This window comes from Genypterus blacodes, unplaced genomic scaffold (genome assembly GCF_046128005.1).
Source record: "Genypterus blacodes isolate CSIRO-AG114 ecotype Tasmania unplaced genomic scaffold, CSIRO-AGI_Gbla_v1 ptg000143l_1, whole genome shotgun sequence".
NCBI classification, from domain to species: Eukaryota; Metazoa; Chordata; class Actinopteri; order Ophidiiformes; family Ophidiidae; genus Genypterus; species Genypterus blacodes.
Window position 1 is genome coordinate 449,991 of NW_027466945.1, and position 18,559 is coordinate 468,549.

At 44.1% G+C, this 18,559-nt stretch overlaps 1 protein-coding gene across 3 annotated transcripts in view; it reads left to right on the forward strand.

Annotated features, from left to right (window-relative positions):
* LOC143012287 (uncharacterized) overlaps window positions 1-18,559 on the forward strand; it is a 22,159-nt gene continuing 3,600 nt past the window's right edge. Inside the window, exons 1-19 of one of the 3 annotated variants that reach the window (XM_076165352.1) lie at window positions 1-203; window positions 334-404; window positions 673-1,988; window positions 2,445-5,820; window positions 6,127-6,294; window positions 7,132-7,170; window positions 8,181-8,299; window positions 9,485-9,641; window positions 9,904-10,043; window positions 11,890-12,016; window positions 12,476-12,511; window positions 13,425-13,576; window positions 13,923-14,049; window positions 14,522-14,667; window positions 16,318-16,444; window positions 16,602-16,631; window positions 16,744-16,856; window positions 17,373-17,505; window positions 18,180-18,319. In XM_076165352.1, coding sequence (XP_076021467.1) covers window positions 357-404; window positions 673-1,988; window positions 2,445-5,820; window positions 6,127-6,294; window positions 7,132-7,170; window positions 8,181-8,299; window positions 9,485-9,641; window positions 9,904-10,043; window positions 11,890-12,016; window positions 12,476-12,511; window positions 13,425-13,576; window positions 13,923-14,049; window positions 14,522-14,667; window positions 16,318-16,444; window positions 16,602-16,631; window positions 16,744-16,856; window positions 17,373-17,505; window positions 18,180-18,319 — 6,494 coding nt within the window. In that variant the 5' untranslated portion in view covers window positions 1-203; window positions 334-356. Of the gene's footprint in view, window positions 204-333; window positions 405-591; window positions 1,989-2,444; window positions 5,821-6,126; window positions 6,295-7,131; window positions 7,171-8,180; window positions 8,300-9,484; window positions 9,642-9,903; window positions 10,044-11,889; window positions 12,017-12,475; window positions 12,512-13,424; window positions 13,577-13,922; window positions 14,050-14,521; window positions 14,668-16,317; window positions 16,445-16,601; window positions 16,632-16,743; window positions 16,857-17,372; window positions 17,506-18,179; window positions 18,320-18,559 lie in introns of those variants that run through there. The other 2 variants (XM_076165350.1, XM_076165351.1) reach the window with 2 other exon arrangements.

The following is an 18,559-nucleotide window of genomic DNA, read 5'->3' on the forward strand; positions in this document are numbered from 1 at the left end:
TCCATGAAAGCAGCACTTGGTGCTGAGAGGCAGAACTTCTACAGCAGGCAAAGCTTCAGTTCCACAGTGTTGTGTGGATACCTTGTTGGATGTGGATCACTTAGAGCTGCTGGTTAGGATGCGGATCCTTTACATTGCTACAAACTGAAGGTTGTTCCTATGCTGGATTGGACCCAAACTTTCCCCATATTTCCTAATTAAGGGTGAGTGAATCTTATGCATAGATCAGTCACTTTGCTATGGCAGAAACAACCTTTATGAGGCATTTCTGCTTTCATACTGCTCTTTTTTTTTATCCCAGTGGAATGATTTTGTGTTTTCTATGCTCTGTAGGTTTTTTGTTATAAGCCAAAATCATGTTCACTACCTACGTAAAGAGTCTGAATGATATGGTATTTTCTACGGTAAGCTTACAGGTTATAAGCACTCCTGCATGTCTGTGGTATGCTAACAGATGCATGGCTACACTTTGAAAGTCTGTGAACAATCCTTACTTATATTTATCTTGGATGCTAAACCTGCACTCCCTGTCTTTGTTTAATATTTGCAGTGCCATGTGTAACTAATAGTTGAAGGGTCAGTTGTGTTTGCAAATTCTCAACACGGATGTGCATGGAACTGTCACTGTCCACACCTGCCAACATTTGTGAGTCATTTCTCTGCTTTGTTCAGTCCCAGAGCCCAGAGGAGCCGCCGAGTCCCGGGGTCTTGGGTCGTATTGGAAGCTGGTTGTCTCCATGGAGGGCAAAGGGACCTGAGAGTCCCACGGAAAATGCCTCCTCAAGAAGTGACGAGGCTCTCGGGACAGCGGGAGAGGAGGAGAACCCGAGGTCTGTGAGCACACAGGCAAGGGAACGACAGCGGGAAGAGGAGAAGGGACAGAGCCCCGATACCAGTCAACTGCGTCTCCCCGCAGACATTTTCCCCTGTGAAGAGGACGCCACACAGTCTGCCCGCAGAGACGGCCCCATTGTAGCCAGCAGTAAGCCAGAAGAAGGAGGTCCAACAGAGGAGGAGTTTGTGGAGAAAAGAAAAAAGAGAAAAGGGCCGGGCATCGAGAGGGAGGAGAGCAGCAACGGTACTTCACTGAGTGGGAGTCCTGTCTCAGACAAGAATGCCAGTCATCTGACACATCTGTCTTACTCCTCTGAGCAGGGAGTGGTAAGGGACTCTGTGCAGGCCCACACCCAGCGTCAGGCACAGAGACAAACTCAAGTCAGGACAGGTCGGGAGCTCCACGTGTTCCTCGAGGAGACGAGTTTGATTCAGAGGGGTAAAGATACCCGCGCTGGACCGGCAGTGATCTGCACCAAAGTAACGAAAAGCTTTCAAGTCATCCCCAAGTCACCAGGTCCTTACGGTGCGGCGGTGTCACTGAAATCACACAAAAAGCCTGAAGACAGTGAACAAGTAGACGGCAGCAACATGGTGCGTAAAAACACAGCCAGGAGGAAGTCCAGGAAGAACAGTCAGGGAGATGCGGGGAGCAGCTCCCAGGAGAGCACAAGCACACACTCTAGTGCCCAAACAGTCCCTGAAGGCCTCGCTAAACCAGAAAACTCAATGACCAAGCCTCAGGGCAAAAGTCAACCGACTCACGCGGGAAAACCCTCTGTAAACTCCTCCTCCACACACACTCCCGCCTCTCAGGCCTCACCTGAGGGAGGGCAGAGCAGGCCTGCAGCACTCGCTACAGCAAAGCAGTTAGACAACATCCAGGGCTCAAACTCAGCCATTGAACCTGCCGTGGCTCGTGTAGTTGATGGGGGTGCAGACATGGAGGATGACGACAGTATCTACAAGGTGGAGAGAAAAACAGAGACGGCAGAGTCCAAACGCAGGAGTATTAAGGTTTCTCGGAGTGAGGTGAAGTTGTTTAGTAAAAATGTGCATTTGAAAGCGGATCAAAGTAAAGGGGAGGACAACAAAGGTATACAGGACACCAAAGAGGAGGCCAAAGAGCAGGCCAAACAAGAGATTAAATCCAGGTAAGGTTTCACTTGAAGCTAACCAGTTCAGTTTGATTAGAGCCATTTGTGATTTTTGAAAGAATGAAATGATGACTAACTATAATTCCATAAGCCCTGATCCCAAATCATTCCAATCATACAGTGCATTGAAACACATTTTGTTTAGATTACATGGTGTGTGACACAAAACCAATGAATGTTCTCAGTTGAACTAAGTCAAGTTTTTTTTCTTTGACAACATTATCAAACCAAGGAATGTGAATTAAGTGCTATGGGTGGAATATTGTATTCACAATGGAGTGAGTCATAAAGCAAAGGGCAGCTAGTCAGGCTTCCAGATTAGTATTCTAATGTAAGAGACTTTAAAGAGCACGCAGCGATTATAGCAAAACCTTTGTATGTTAGTAAGATATACACTAATAATGAATGAAATGGAATCTATGTTGAATTTTAATTGAAACATCTTTATCTTAGCAGACACAGAGAAGGCCTAAAGAAAGTAGAAGAGGAGCCTCAGACGGTCGCCGCCCGTATCGCAGACAGGATCAGTCTCTTTGAGCAGCATGCAGTGGGGACCAGCAAGATCTTCAAGACCCCGAGGAGTGCCGACGTCTCTCCAGCCAGGACACGGAATGAAAGGCTCAAGGCAGAGTTTGGACTTTCAGATCTCAGGTCCAGATCAGCCGAGCGTTTTAGCGAAGCCAGGTCCGTCTCCGTGTCGCCTGTCAGAGGGAAACAGATGACGGTCAAGGAGCGAGCGATGAACTTCGCAGACGGCGGGACAACCCAGTCGCAAAAGTCTGTCACGACAGGAATGTCCCAAAACTCTCCCGCGTCCGCAGCAGCTGCTGGGATGAAGCCACCAGAACTAGAAAATCAAGGTAAACAGGATTGTAAAGAGCTGACACAGATAACAGTCAAGTCAGAGATAACATCTGAACCAGATGGACGAGATGCCACTGCACTGAAGGTAAACAATTCCGCTGCTAAACAACCGCCAGTTGACTCCAAAACAAAAGGTCCAACGTTGTCCTCCGAAGCAGAGGATCAATGTTCAAAACTTGAAACAGAGAGCCGAGTAAAAGGTGATTCCTCAGAACTTACCAGTGACGTTTGTCCGCAATCCAAAAGCCTTGGCAGAACAGGCTCACGCTCAAAACGCAGGAAAAGTAGAGAATCAGTCAATCCCATCAGCCCAAATAGTGAAAGCAAATCAGACCAAAGTACAAGTAAACAGGAGGTCATTGCCAGTCAACAGGAAGTGATGGCTAAAACACAGGAGACTGCCGCTGCCTCTACACAGCTGACTGAGACAACAGCATCAGATAAAACTCAAAGTACATCAGATAAAAAGTCACTGAGTGATACCAAGCAGCCAGAACGGAATACGGCATTAGAGGCCGCAAAGAAACCATTAGACTCATCAATTATGAAGGAGACTAATGAGATACCCGTCAATGGAAAGGAGAGATCATCAGAACCGTCTGTCAGGAAACGTGACGAGCCAGATACTGGATCAAAGAAACTTACTGACAAGAAATCGGTCGTTTTAGCTGAAGAAGAGAGAGCAGGAGGACAAAAACATTTACTCGCAGAGGAGAGAAAGTCCAAAGACAGCTTAGGAATGTCACCTTCCATCTCCTCACCTCCAGGTCAACAAATTATGGAGGAGGCACCTTTAGTGAAGCCGAAGCCACCTGTTGAACACCCTAAAGTAGATGCTCAGATTCCAAGGCAAGCTGAAACTAAGCTAAGTAAAGAAAAAGTAAAGCAGCCTGAACCTGTAAAAAAGGTCAAAAAGGAGCTGAATCAAGCTGAGGAGAAAAAGAAAGTATTACAGTCACAACAAACAGAAACACATCAGGCTGGGAGTGCAAGCAAAGAAGAAACACAACAGCTTTCGCCTTCAGTTAAACATAATACACAGGCCAAGACTTTAGACAGAGGACAGTGTTACCAGGGGGCAGAGGGAAGTGTTGCTAGGGACGATGCGAGAGAAAATACTGAGAAAAAAGAGGAAACTAAGCTTGTTAAAGACACAGCAGCATTGGATTCCAGCCAAGCCAAACCAGCTTGTCCGTGCGAGGAAACGACTGTCGGATCGTCGGATTTCCCTGCTGGAACACCACCTGCCAGTCAGACTGACACGGCTAATCCTGTTTGTGTCGTCACACACACTAATGATGCAACGGGTACGGCTAACTGTGACAAAAGGCCAACTGAGCCTTTACAGGGCGAGACAGCTCCCAATGTGCCCGAGCTGCAGGCAGAGTCAACAGAAAGGCCCGGAACAGAAACACAGCCAGCAGTGAAGGCTGAAGAACCGCAGCCTAAGTTTGTAGCTGCGGGGAAAACAGAGAACTCCACTGATGACTCACAAGCACATGGAGCTCATGATGTAGAACTCTCCATTTTGAAGCCTGTTACCAAAACAACCGTGGCAGCAGAGGAAATGGCTGTAAAAGTTATAAATGACTCTCCGGTGCAGATTGACAAAGAGGCAGCGGCAGAATCGTCGGGTTCATCCGTTAAAGAGCCGATTCCTGTATCTGATTCTATATCTAAGAGCTTGAGAGATGTCGCCAGTCGAGATGCTGGGAGTAAAAGTTCAGTCATCAAGTTAGTAGTGCCAGAAGTGGAAATCTCAGGCGCTGTAGCTAAGGAGGGAAGTAAACATACAGAGTCTATAATTGATCCTGTTTCCCTCAAGGCCACAGGAAACGCATCACAGATAGTTTTAGTCAATGCTGCTTCCGTTACTAGCTCGACAGATAAAGTGGGGATCAATGGGGATCTGACCTCACAACCTAAGTCCCTCCCACTTAGTAGTGATCTAGGCAACAAAAAGCCAAACCAAGGTGTAAAAAGAACAGAGGCTCCGAAACAGATCCCTGACTCTGTCCAACGTTCCCTAGACAAGTTTAATTTACCACTCTCAACACAACAAGACACCCCCTCCAGCTGGCTGGATGTAGACGTGCCCAAACGGAGGCTTAGACCCCCAGAGCCCAAACTAAGTTCCTCTGGAAGTGAAAACAATCTTCTGGACACTCCAGGTGAGTGGGACGACGACGATTTTGTTCAGAGAATCAAGGCGCTTTGTGCTCCTTTCTCCCTCCCGCCTCGTAAACACAACCACCTGCGTCCTCCTCAGCCGCCCTTTGTCATGCCTGCCATCAGGGAGGACCGCTTTGAAAAGCCTTTTGACCCTGATGAGTTCAAGTTTGGCTTGAGGAGGAAGAAACAGTTAGGCACTGACTCAGCCCCAGGCCTCTTAGCCAAGCTCCAAGCAGCAGATGTGAAAGGTGGCCTAAAGGCTGCCAGGGCCAGTTTGGTAGACAGGAGCATGTTACTCAACACCATGGACGTTCACTCACGGCTCAGGGAGAAGGTCCAAGGCAAAGATGACGAGACGGAAGAGAGAGAAGAGAAGAAAGATGAACCGATCAAGGTGAAATCTCGTCTGGAGGGGAGCTGCGTCCTCAGCATCCTCTCCGCCTCCAACTTAAGAGGGAAGAAGAACGGAGCTTCGGCCCACGCAGACGGTACCAGCTCTGAGAACGTGTCACCGACCGAAGCACCCCAGCTGAGCCCTCCACCATTATCTCAGCCGCCTCCTCCGAGCCCAACTGCCACATCTCCAATTAATGAAACGCCGGCCAAGCAGGGCCCGACCCTGAATGGCAGAGTGGGAGCTTTGGACGTTGCGGAGGCTGTGGTCAGTGACTCAGGTCCTCCACTTCCCTCCTTTAACGACTTCAAGCTGCCTGACTATTTAGAGAAGTACCTCCCTCGAGAACTTCCAAAACCAGTGCAGAGCGCACAAGGAGACAAGCAAGCCAACAAAGAGGTCAGTGATGTCGTGTTATTGTGGAAAAAATGAAGGGAATAACAAGGAAGTCGTTCTCATAACAGACATTTATCTTTCTCCTCACAACATTGGTTAATTCCTCTCAGGTGCTAACACGTAGCCTCAACACGTAGCCTCAGTTAAGCAACACTATTGACCCATAGTTTGAATGCCTGACACATCCAACAACAATGAAAGAAGAAGCTCTCTGTACTTTGCTTGAACATGCTTCCAAATGCTCATAAATATCATTGCAACACATTCTACGACTAGAGATTCAGAGATGTACTTTCCTTTATCAATCAGGTTATTGAAAGAATGTCTGCCCCCCTCCCTGGAGATGGAGGAGACCTGGATGTGAAAGCAGGTCTTAGTTCACCTCCACAGTCTCCTGGGATTCCTCCAACCACACACCGGACACTCCCTGAGCTCCAGCAGCCTCCAGACCAACCACAGGCTGTACGCACTGATTATGTAAGTGTGCTGAATAAAATATACTGTTTAAGGAACTAAAACTAGGAGTTGAGTTGGACAAACAAAAGACTGCACATGCCTTTGAACTGTGCCTCCGGTGCATGTGCCTGCTTGAAGCACAGACAGCTGGAAACACGTCACTTGCATCATTGAACACCTTTAAGAATGCATGAGGCAAGCATTTATGATTTTTTTTTATCATCTGTTTGGCCCAAATCACGATCTGGTGAAAGCCTCCCCACCCAGGCTGTGCCACTCCCTCCTTCCCCCTTATCTTATCCCTCTTATCCTTTGATATGACGACAAGCTGGGCTGGTAAACGTGACCACACACTGTGTCTCCACTCCAGTTTTGAGCTCTGGACTCACAAGTTGCAGTTTGTCGTGTTCCTTAAAGGTGACATATGATGCCTTTTCCTATTTTCCTTCAGTTTGATTGTGTAATATTGTTTAGAGCAGAGGTGTGACCAAGCTATTGTTTTGCAAAGGCACTAATGGGTTTATTTCCCTATACCATTATATTCTACTGCATTCCAAAGCAGTTCCCTTAAGCCAGTGCTTTTATGCATCTGTGAGTGTTCCATACCTACTCTAGTCTGTGAACACAACCAATCAAATGAAAAGTGGTCAAAATAAGGTCATGGTCAAGGCAGTTAACACTCACTGCACACACAACATTGGTGTTATGTTTTGATGAATAGGGGGAACAGTTTCTATAGAGAGCTTGTTCAATCAGGTGCTTCACCCCAGGCGCCCTTTCTCAGGCAGCACTTAGAGAGACTGATAATTGACAAGTGTAAGGATTAGCCTTGATTTTTCTGTGTTCTTTACATTGCAGATAAGGACTCCGAAAGGATTTCACAAGCGCCCCGGAAAGGTACAGTAGGCACAGCTTCTCCCCAAACGCAGAGAGGAGTTTAAGACAGATAGCTTATTGTTCTGTTTAAACATCTGCTTTTCATTTGTTCCTCTTGAGGGTAAACACAGAATCGAGGAAAAAAACACAGTAGTACTGCCGCTCAGCTGGATGTGATTTAGAATCATGAAACCGATGCAGGCGAAGCAATCAACAGATTCATGCAGGCAAAGAACCCTGGAGACCCTGGAGTTTTAAACATTGCACATTTCATTTGCACGTAACATTTGACTGTGTTGCCTCCATGTCTCAGATTTATTTCTCAAATTTAATTCCCAAATGCAGTTGGGGTACACATCGCATGAGAGCTTGAGTAGATTTGAAGGTTTAGGAGTATTAGAATGTAATGCTGACTAAAGAACTTTATTAGCTTTGGTATTCTATTGTATCTTAGTACATACACAGGAAACACTGTAGTCGTTTTTAAAATGGCCTTTTAACTGGCTTTTAAAATGTTCCAGAATAATGATTCTTTGTTATTTTTTTGGTACAATAATAAATGTAAATATTCCCTGTGAATTTGAAAATAAATATGCATTTTTTCTTAATTCTAACAATCCAGAATACACAAAACATTTTTTTATGAATTTTAGGTCTAAACAATCTGGGACCAAAAATGTTGGAGAAGTTCTTCAAAAATGCTACATTCATTCCAAAATGGATTGATTCTGAAAAAGGAAATTGTCCTTCACACTGTCATCAAGACGCCAATTTAGTCCAAAAACAATTGCTGTCTCGATTGCTGTCTGGTTTGTTCGCCTGCAGCGGTTTAAGTGGCGCACAAAACAACCCGGTGGTGGTTTACATGAGGGTAAACGCCTCTCTACCATTACAAAACTGTCACCTTCTCTTTCAGAAAAACAGGCAGCCCTTTATCATTCAACGGGAAGCTGTAAATGCATTCTGCAATTCATGATTTACTCTTGTTATTAATGTGTCTGGTGGATATCTGCCCTCATGTCTGCTTGTAGATGGTGCTGTTTGAGGAACCGCTGTTCGGAGGCCAAGCGTACGAGGTTTGCAGGGATTTGGCAGATGCTACTTCTCTCCAGCTTTCTCCACTCATATCAGTGAGGGTCATTCGAGGATGGTAAGTGGAAATACTCGACCGGCGCCCGAAATCACGATTCGCAGTGAAACGCAGTTCTCATTAGTGTCAAGTGGTGTTCCTGATGCCAGTACTTTGTGTCGAGCTTCTCTGAGGTGCTGCAGTCATAGTTTAATAAGATATCTTTGATTAGGGTTGAATGCTTCGTAACTGTAATTATTATGTAGCCACTCATTCTTCTCCATTAGCGTCCAAGTTTGCAACACCTGGCTTCCTGTTACATTTTGGGTAATTTATAAAATGCAGCTCCTGAACAAAAAACACCAGAGTTTATGTGCAGTCCGAAAATCTATCATGGGGAGAAGAAAAGGAAAAGATGGAAATCTCACAAGCTCAAAAGGAAAAGGAACACTAGCAGGGGGGGGGCTACTGTGAATCTGATGATGGAAATGGAGAACAGGTGTGGAGCTGGGACCTAACTCACTGGCTGTAGGGAAGCATGGGATAAATGATGGAACCTGGAACAAAGAACAAAGGGTTGACTCCCCCCTCCACTCCTGGTCGTGCCCAGATGCCTCTTTCTACACAAGCCCTTGTCATTTTACTGATTTGGACACTCCAAAGGAATTCACTACTTTGGATTTCTTTGTGTGTGTGTGTGTGTGTGTGTGTGAGATAGAGACAGAGGGAACGAGAGAGATACCGCACAGAGGCTGGTGTTTGATTAGAATGTGTTAGACCGGATCAAATCTTTTCATGTAAATGAATTGACTAATCAACTGAGGTGGAGTTTTAGTCAATACAGTTTGAAACACATTTTATAATTCTGAAAAAAAATCTGAAAGAAGCTTAATCAACAAGTCTTTTTGCCCGACAGTGTGTTTTATGAATCGCTTCCCCGTCAAAAATATGAGGAACTGTATTGCTTCTTTTATTTTAAAAGCTTCTTATGAATGGGGAAACATGGTTGACCTTAACAGCTTGTTAAATCTGGTGCTGTGCTTAACCCTTAATGTGACTGCCACAACATATCTGCAATAAGGGCTTTTTTTCCCAGACTGCACCAGGATTACCTCGTTATTTTTCAGTTAAAGATTAAGCGTGATGTTTTTCTACCATACTGAAAAGGCCCTGAATGTATTGATACACTCCGTGTTGCCTGGCTCTATTGAAGATGCACAATTTGTCATCATGCATTGTTCATACATTTGCTTTTTTTCCCTGCAGTTGGATTCTTTATGAGAAACCGGATTTCCAGGGACGCTCCATTGCCTTGGAGGAGGGATGCTTAGAATTGACAAATGTGTGGGCAGATCCTGGGCTGGAGACAGAGCCACAAGAGAAGCCACCAATGCTGATTGGCTCTATTCGACTTGCTGTCTGGGTTAGTGGACTGGTTAATTACCCACGTGTCATTTAATGTTCAATAATCCAATATCATCACCTCAAAAAAAGCCTTCAGTAATTAAGCCCATACACACTCTTGCTGAGGGAGGACTTGCTTCCTTTAGGCTTTTAAGCTTTCGGTCGAGTGTATGGATTTTAATTAAGGGATCAATAAGAATAAGAGATTGAACACATTCAGCCTCATGTTTGTTTCTGTGCCGCTAACTACACTGTGTGTGTGTGTGTGTGTGTGTTTGTAGGACTACAGCGTTCCCCATATTGACCTGTTTACTGAACCGGAGGGCCACGGCAGAATGACACCATACCACGATGACACGATAGAGACGGGCTCCTTCGGTATCCCACTGAGCACAGCGTCCATACTTGTCCACTCTGGGGTGTAAGTGGGATTTATTTCTTTCAGCAATGTGTGGAAGCTCACTGGAGGCCAAAACAATGATTTCCATGATGGCTATCTCATTAGCTAATGTGTATCTAAGGTGTGTGGGGCCGGAGCACAGTAACCTCAGTTTTGTTGGAGTTAAGTAAGAGGAAGTTGCAGGACAGTGATATGGGTTCAAATGCAATGTATCCAAGCTAAAGCCACCCAGGATTTCAATAGTTTCCCATGAATCACAACCTTTACACTTTTTGTTTATATTTACAAAGTGTAAATAGACCTACATGCAAACTATAGACGTAGAAGAACCTTTGTTTACTTGTGTCACTAAGCATTACAAATTCTGCCACAGGTCAGGTGACACTACCACTATGGGAGGCCGATGTCAGTGTTTAGTCTTTGTTCATTCATGGCGTTGTGACTCAGTTTCTGCTGTGTGGAACTGGGTTTCTGTCTTCATAAAAGGCAGGTGATGATACTGATGACTTCCTGTGGTGTGCTGTCCAAGGGGAAGCGATAGTTGACAGTTTAAGGAAGTCACAGGTTTTGAGTTAAGTCACAGTAATACTAGTAGTGCGTGGCTTTATTTTAAGCAAAAACATTGTTTGCTTAAAAGGCTGAGTGTACTCGTTCAACACACCAACCCAGTTCCTTGCTGAAGATTGAGGTTTTTTAACGTCTCTCGCTTGTTTACCTTTAGCAAATAGCTGAGAGATAGTAATCATTGCCACCATGCTCGATGTTTATCCTCGTCTTTGGGTTCACTTTCACTCCTTTGCCTCCTCAGGAATGTCCCTCCTGCTGTTGCATGTTAGATGAGACAAATTAGACAAAGGGTGTGGTGGGGGGGCACTTGGAAGGCAGAGTTGGAGACCGATGTAGAAATAGGCAGAAGAACAGAGACACGGTGTGGGGAGTGTGGTTTTTTTTTTGGTTTCTTTCCACGTGAGAGAGGTATTCAGGACATGTTGTGCCCTGCCCTGGAGGGAAGTTAACAGCACTGGACCTTTTCCCACAGTCGAGCCGGTTCCTTGCTTTACCTTGGCACATATCATTTCAGGAATTGCTTCAACTTTTTTCCCAAACATCTACATAATTGCAAGAAATTACAAGTAATTACTCTCAGATGCCAACTCATCTCTGCTGACTTGAAAATATTTCTCCCGCAGCTACCCCGCCTAGAATGTTTGCGCCGTGACAACTGTTTACCAGATGCATTTTTTTTTTTGCTTAACACACATTTCTTGTAGCTCATTTTGCACTCTAGAGCACTGAGTGTTATTTAATGTCGTAAGGGCGAGCGTCAGTTCTTTATCCGGTCCTGCACTCGGACTGAATGGGGTTTATTTTCGTCCAGAGGCTCTGATCTGGTGAATGATGTGTTCCTGTGTTGAGACATTGTGTTATGATGTGTTGATACACTGTGGTATGGGTTATGATGTGGTGATGACACATTTCCTGCAGAGCTGATTTGAAAATAATCAAAAATCATCACTTATAACTGTCCCTAATTTTTTTTCTAGGAACCGGTCTATTTGACTTCGTAACTAAGGAGCTAATCGTTAGTCAGGAACACATTTAATCAGCAAGTAATACACCCTGGACAAATTGTTCTTTTTACAACGATGGTGTGTTCCTGCCGTTTTGTAAAACCAATGGAGCTGACGGTCATTAGTTATGGTCATTTTAAAGTGGACATATTACACATTGACAATTTTCATTTAGGGTTCTATTTGGAATACTTCTGCTCTTCCTTACTGCAGTACTACTACGCACACAACCAGGTGTGTAAGGCAGGTCAATTATAACCTAACATAACATTTGTTTGATGTGTGTGTTCCTCCAGGTGGCTGGTGTTCAGTGATCCAGGGTTCCAGGGCATGCTGGCTGTACTGGAGAAGGGAGAATACCCCGTCCCTGAGTCCTGGGGTTTCCCAAACCCTTTCGTTGGGTCTCTTCGGCCCCTTAAAATGGTGAGTATGACATCATTTCATTGTGAGGCGACAGTCCCAAGAAAATGTCACGATTTTCAAGAGAGAATGGAAGCTCATTTTTCATTTGCTGTCCTTTGATCATCATCCAGTTCCTTTGCTGTGTTCTCTTGGCAAATTTGTGTCTTGGCCCAAAACAAAACATTTCTTCATTTTAAACCATTTTGTTTTCATGTTTCAATAGTTTTTTCCTATGACAGCTTTCCCCTCAATGATTGTAAGCTGTCCAAAACCATAACAAACACCGAGCCTCATCTTAATGTGCTGCACTATAGTGTAATTGTATGTAATGTACTGTTTGAAGTGTTTACTGCACTGCAAATAGCCTCAATACGTTCTTCTGTGTCAAAAGTCATACACTGCTGTTAGTTTTGTAGTGTTCACTATAGGGAAATCAACACAGCATTTCTTGTATTGTTGACAACAATATCTCTTTTTCAGGCTGGATTTAAAGTGGAGAATCCTCATGAGGTCAAGGTATGTTTGGGTGAATTACATTACATTACGATCATTTGGCAGACGCTTTTATCCAAAGCGACTTACATTACATTACCACCCTTCGCAGAGGGGGGAGCAATTGAGAGTTCGGTGCCTTGCTCAGGGGCACCTTGGCAGGGGCTCGAACCAGCCACCCTCCGGTTCCCAAGCGGAAGCACTACCCACTGAGCTACTGCCTCCCTCGAATGCTAACTGTGCTATAAATGAAAGATAATTACATAATAAGGACCATAAAACCTCCTGAATTCAAGTAATGGAAGGTTAATGTTTATGATAAGGTCGATAAATATAAAACTGTACAAGATAATAATCTAGTTATCTGATTATAATATACGGCCTCCTGGCGATGCGCCTGGCATTCTTGGGTATAGTTTATTGTTTGCGGCTGTGTTTTTACTGCCCAAAATAGACACAAGGCCACGGAATTTGGAGTGTAACTGCAATAGACTTTGGCAGGAGACGTTTTCAGCTGAAATACCAACAGTACATTTCAGCTTTCAGCCGTCAGCCCCTCAGGGTAAAAGAGCTGCTGTTTACTCTCAACGCGTTCCAATGACATTAAGCAAATACGTTGGGTAAAAGGCTACACATAATGACTTCAGTCTGCAAATGTTAATCAGATTAACTTATCCAAGGGTGTGTTTTTTGCATTTGCAAGGTCATACTTAGTGTTCATGCTGAGCCAGAGCAAAATCATTGATATTATCTGCAAAACACGAATAAAACAAAACTATTATGACAGTGAGATGAGTTACAGTGTATGCAGCGGGGATTTAGTCTTTCATGGGACCCATAAGGAACAAACTATCAACATGGTAGGCTGAGACCACTTCAAATTATCTCCCTTAAGCCATGTGAATGCTGAATGAAGGCTTTCCTGTCTTTGCTGCAGGCTGTGATATATGAGAAGCCAGGCCTCTGCGGCTCATGTCTGGAAATCGACGGTGATGTTTACAGCTTTGACGAGCTTGAAGGAGACACCGCCAAAGACGGACACTCCAAGAAACTGCAGTCTGTGGGTTCTTTGAAGATCATTGGAGGACTGTGAGTATTCAGTCTTGTATTGTGACCTTTTTGCTCAGCATCATTTTGATCGGTTATCATGATTTGGGGCAATGTTTAGATAATACAAATGATTTTAAGTAACAATAGTAATAACAAACTAATGGGCACTCAAAGAGAACACACCTCCATCTATTGCTCAGCTAAAATTCCCCTGCTGATAGTCCATCCTATGCCTGAATGTTTCATTTTGACTGGGGTCTTGTTGACAAATGTTTTATTTTGAAAGATTCACACAAATAATCCTGTAATATACAAACTTGATCAAGTAGTCAGTAAATATCTGTAATTTAGTCACCTTGTGTATGTGTGTGTGTGTGTGTGTCAGCTGGGTGGGCTACGGCCAGCCAGGGTTTGAGGGCCAGCAGCACATTCTGGAGGAAGGAGAGTATTTGGACTACAACGACTGGGGAGGAGGACCAGATCAGCTTCTGTCCCTGCGACCCATTCTGGGTGTAAGTACCACGCTGGGCTAAATACACTTTAAGTGCAAAGTACGAAAAGTAATCCTATGAAACATTTTTTGTTTAATTTGGATTTTTGATTATAGGCACTTTACGAACATCTAGTGGTGTTTCAAATGTAAAATGTATTTATTTAATTTTAATAGTCAGCATTGGAATCATTTTATAATTATTTTTACGTTTTAGATTTTTTATATTAAATGTTTAAGTATATTTTAAAATTAACTTATATCAATCAAGTATTATTTTATTATATTTAATTGTCAAATCAGAATGTTTATATTGTTTATATCCAAAGACATTTACTGGCTGATATATTGTTCTCTTTGTTCCTTTTAATATTGGGTAAACTGATCAACCAGCCTAACATAAGTTTGAATTTACCTGAACTTTCTTTACTTTGACATGTGATGCACATTGACATGATGTTCATCACATTTGCATCATTTCATCTTCACTGCAGGACTTCAAGGTGCCGCACCTCAAAATGTTCAGCGACAGAGACTTCGGCAGCCGGGGAGTCAACATTGACGTGACGGTTCCTGTCTTTAACATGGAGGACACGGGCTACGGGCTGAAGACTCAGTCCATTGATGTCATCGGAGGGGTGTAAGTGATTAGCTCCTCTTCCCTTCGCCGCTGTGAGAGCGATAATAGCGACGCCGATGTCAACACCTTAACACACATCGGCTTTATGAAGTGACTGTGATTGTTAGAATGTTGAAATCTGAAAGTTACAGATGTTTGCGGCGGCCAAGCAGATCTCCATAAAAGGGCTTTCAGGCCTTTACAGCTGTACATGTTTGCAGACACATTCCTCTGCATCAGTTTGTTCATTTGCCAAAGTAACAGTTGTAGTGAGTTTACTCTTATGCATCTGCGGTGTAATGTAGTATCAGCCGGCCACGTGTTTTCCGCTCCTTGCCTGCAGGTTGAGACAGGAACACCTCTAATGTTTACTCTGCCACGCCTCACTTCCTGTCCTTCTACGTTTGTCATCACTGACTCATGCAGTGCGGTGAAAATAAGGGTGAAGATAGAGTGAGGCGTGGGAGTGGAGTGTCTATATGAGCGGTGATGAGATGAACATTGGGATGCGTGTGCTCCCTGCTGGGCTTTAATTGGAAACACAGTATAGCAATTCAACCCGGGATGTAAAATGTGTAAGAATACATAGGCCTCCTTCTTCTGTTACATCTTATATGAATGTTTAGATCCTGAACCACATTCAAGTTAAGACAGCTGCTCTCCTTATGTGAGCTCATAGCACACAGAAAGTGCTGCCAGGCTGTTTGTGTGAAGCTTTATTACCTCGCTATGTTTTCTGTTGAGATTTGCCGTCTGTCCATCTGTTAGCAGGATGTCTCAGGAACGTATTAGTTAGGATTTCAGTGGACCCGGTGGGAAGATTGGACCTGGGCCAGGGAAGAACCCATTACGTTTTGGTACCGTTTAGCCTGATGGTGGCACTGTGACCACTTTTTTACATTTTGGAATTGTGCTGCAAGTCATCCATATTGGCCACGCCCCTTTGCACCTGAGAGTTTTGCTTCGACGTTGCAGCAGAACATTGTTTGTGGTCTCACGTGTTAGAACACACACACACTTAGCCACAAATGCAAAAACAGGCTCTGTCATGCAGAAATACTCCACCCCTTCACACACACACACACACACACACACACACACAATAGCTAAGACAGATTTCCCTATAGAGCACATGCAGTGCAGTACAAAGCCAATGACATGCAGTGCGTGGGAGGACATCATTAGCTCAGACTCGCTCATGAACTTTCTCAAGTGTCTTAACACCGGTTCATGTAGTTTCCAAATATGAAATATGACATTTACATTTATTTCTACTGATTTTTGAATAAAAATGGCAACATATACAAATATACTGTTGTGAGAAAATAAACATGTCATATAGATTTCATTCTCTTGGCTGCAAACGGGTTCTAATGTCCATAATAAGACAGAACATCATAAACTCAATACTACTACTTCTACTACTACTGCAAAGGCCCCAGTCTTTGGCTTTTCTGTTGATGTGACCCCTGTGTAAGCATTGAACCCACCAGATCTTGATCCATATCTGGATTTGGACTGAATTGCACCTGTTGGTCGTCCACCACGGGACACATGAACGCCTGGGTTATCAGGATCCAACCACTTTTTGAGACATCCTGCTGGCATCGTGTGGAAAGCAAAGTTCAAGCAGTTGATTGTGCCCCTTCCTTTGTTTTCTCTCTCTCTCAGCTGGGTGGTGTTTGAAGAGATGGGCTTTTGTGGCGAACCCTACATTCTGGAGAGAGGCCTTTATGGAAGCTTCGAGGACTGGGGGGCCCTTCTGCCTCGGGTTGCCTCAGCGATGCCCGTTGTACTGGTATGTCTTTAAGTATCTTTGAGGCCTCAAGGCTCCAGCTGACATCACATGTGCCCCATTATTACACTCATAATCTCATCTCTAATGACTCTGTTGTATTCCAGTGTGCGTACAGTAAATGTCTCTCATTAATCTGTTTGCTTCTGTTTCATTTCAGGATGATTTTGATAACTGCGCTAAATTTAAGGTATGTTATACAAAGAGTGAGGAGAAAAAAAAACACATTTCATATCGCTCATCTATGTTGGTGACTCACAGTGGATGACTCATAACCTTTTTATCTGCTTTGTGTGTCTCAGGTGCAGCTTTTCTCTGATCCGGGTTTCCAAGGCTCCGTCCTCACGCTGGAGGACACCGTGGACTCCCTGCAGGACGGTTTCTCCGTGGGCTCCTGTAAGGTTTTGGCCGGCAGGTATGTGATTCTTTAGGCCGTATGGACGCAGTATCACATCAACCACTTCACGCTGGTCTGTAAGGAGACTTAGGAGTAACACACAATAATCAAGTGTTGACCCTCGACAGACTCAATTGTGAAGACTTTTTATTTTTCAGTGACATTGGCCTCAGATAAAAACATTCACTTGATCTCATCATGTCTGCTTAGACCGTGTGAAGGTCAGATTCAAAACTGACTCACAAAAAAGAATAAAGAATCTTTGAAGGGTTATAATGTGAAGAAGAGTTTTCCTTTGAATTTTGTCCTTCTTATTTTCCAGTAAAATAATTTAGAATCTTTTGGAATTAATTGCAGAAGAATTTGCTAGAATCAAACATGATTTCTGCAGAGGGTTAATAATCTAATATTTCATCTACTCCCATAGTATCAACGTGTCGTGAATACATTTACATCTAGTCCATTTTGTTTTCCCTCGTGTACATTTAGGTGTTTGTACGTCTGCGTATGTTAATCCATGCAAATGTCTTTCAGCTGGCTGGCGTTTGAAGGGCCGGACCTGACAGGGAGGATGTATGTGTTAGAAATGGGCAGCTACCCAGACCTGAAAGCAATGGGCTACACACATGCCAGCGCCGCCATCCTTTCTCTGGAGACTGTTGGCTTTGTAAGTCTGAATCTTTTCACTCTGTCCAACATGGCAACCCCAGTGAAACAACAAATCTGGCCCCTATCTAAACACTCAGAGTACTTACTAGCCCCCGTTAATGGATAAGCTACTATCACAAACACGTGTACTATCAATTATTACTATTAAAGGGTTTATTGGAGTTTATTCCGAAGGTTTGGACATCATTTGTTTTTTTATTTTTCACACATCTACTCACACAGTTAATTTGTGCCATAGGTATATTGACATAACGTTACATAAACATGACAAGTTGACATAATGCTGCCGCTTATTGGACCTATTGGAAACTGCCTCATTATGTATATTTGTATTGATTAAGAATATAGCAGTGTCGTGGCCGAGAATTCTCCAAGATTTTTTTTCACACTGCGGTAGTTTAGGTAGCAGATGAAGGGTTAATTCAATGAGTGATGTTAAGTCTACTTGTGTGATTAAGCATTGAAATCTCACTGATCAACAGCATCAGATTCAATGCAGAAAAATATCCATCTGTCATACTGCCTGCCAAAATACCAAAGAGCTCGCAGGTGGGATGATTGTTTCCATGGCAACTTCAGAATAACCCCTCATGTGAATCTAAAACCCACACGACCGTCAGCTTACTTTCCTCCGCTCATGTGTTTTCTCCGTCTTTTGTCTCCCTCGGTTAGGAGTTCTCGCTCCCTTCTATCACTCTGTTTGAGAGGTGCGGTTTGCGGGGGAAGAGGGTCGTTCAGACTGACGGAGCGGTGAACCTTCAGCTGGCTGGAGGCTGCTGCCGAGTCCAGTCTGTGCTGGTGGAGGGAGGCATGTGAGTACCATACAAATGTACTCTGACTCACTCGCTATAGAAGAATGCAAAGCAGATCTCTAACCCTCAAAATTCTCCACTTAGTGTGAGTTTCACATGTTTATGCAGCACCCTGTGTGTGTGTGTGTGTGTGTGTGTGTGTGTGTGTGTGTGTGTGTGTGTGTGTGTGTGTGTGTGTGTGTGTGTGTTGGTGCACAGAGCTGTCAGGGATTTTCTCCTCTGGCAGGAATGTGTGGAACA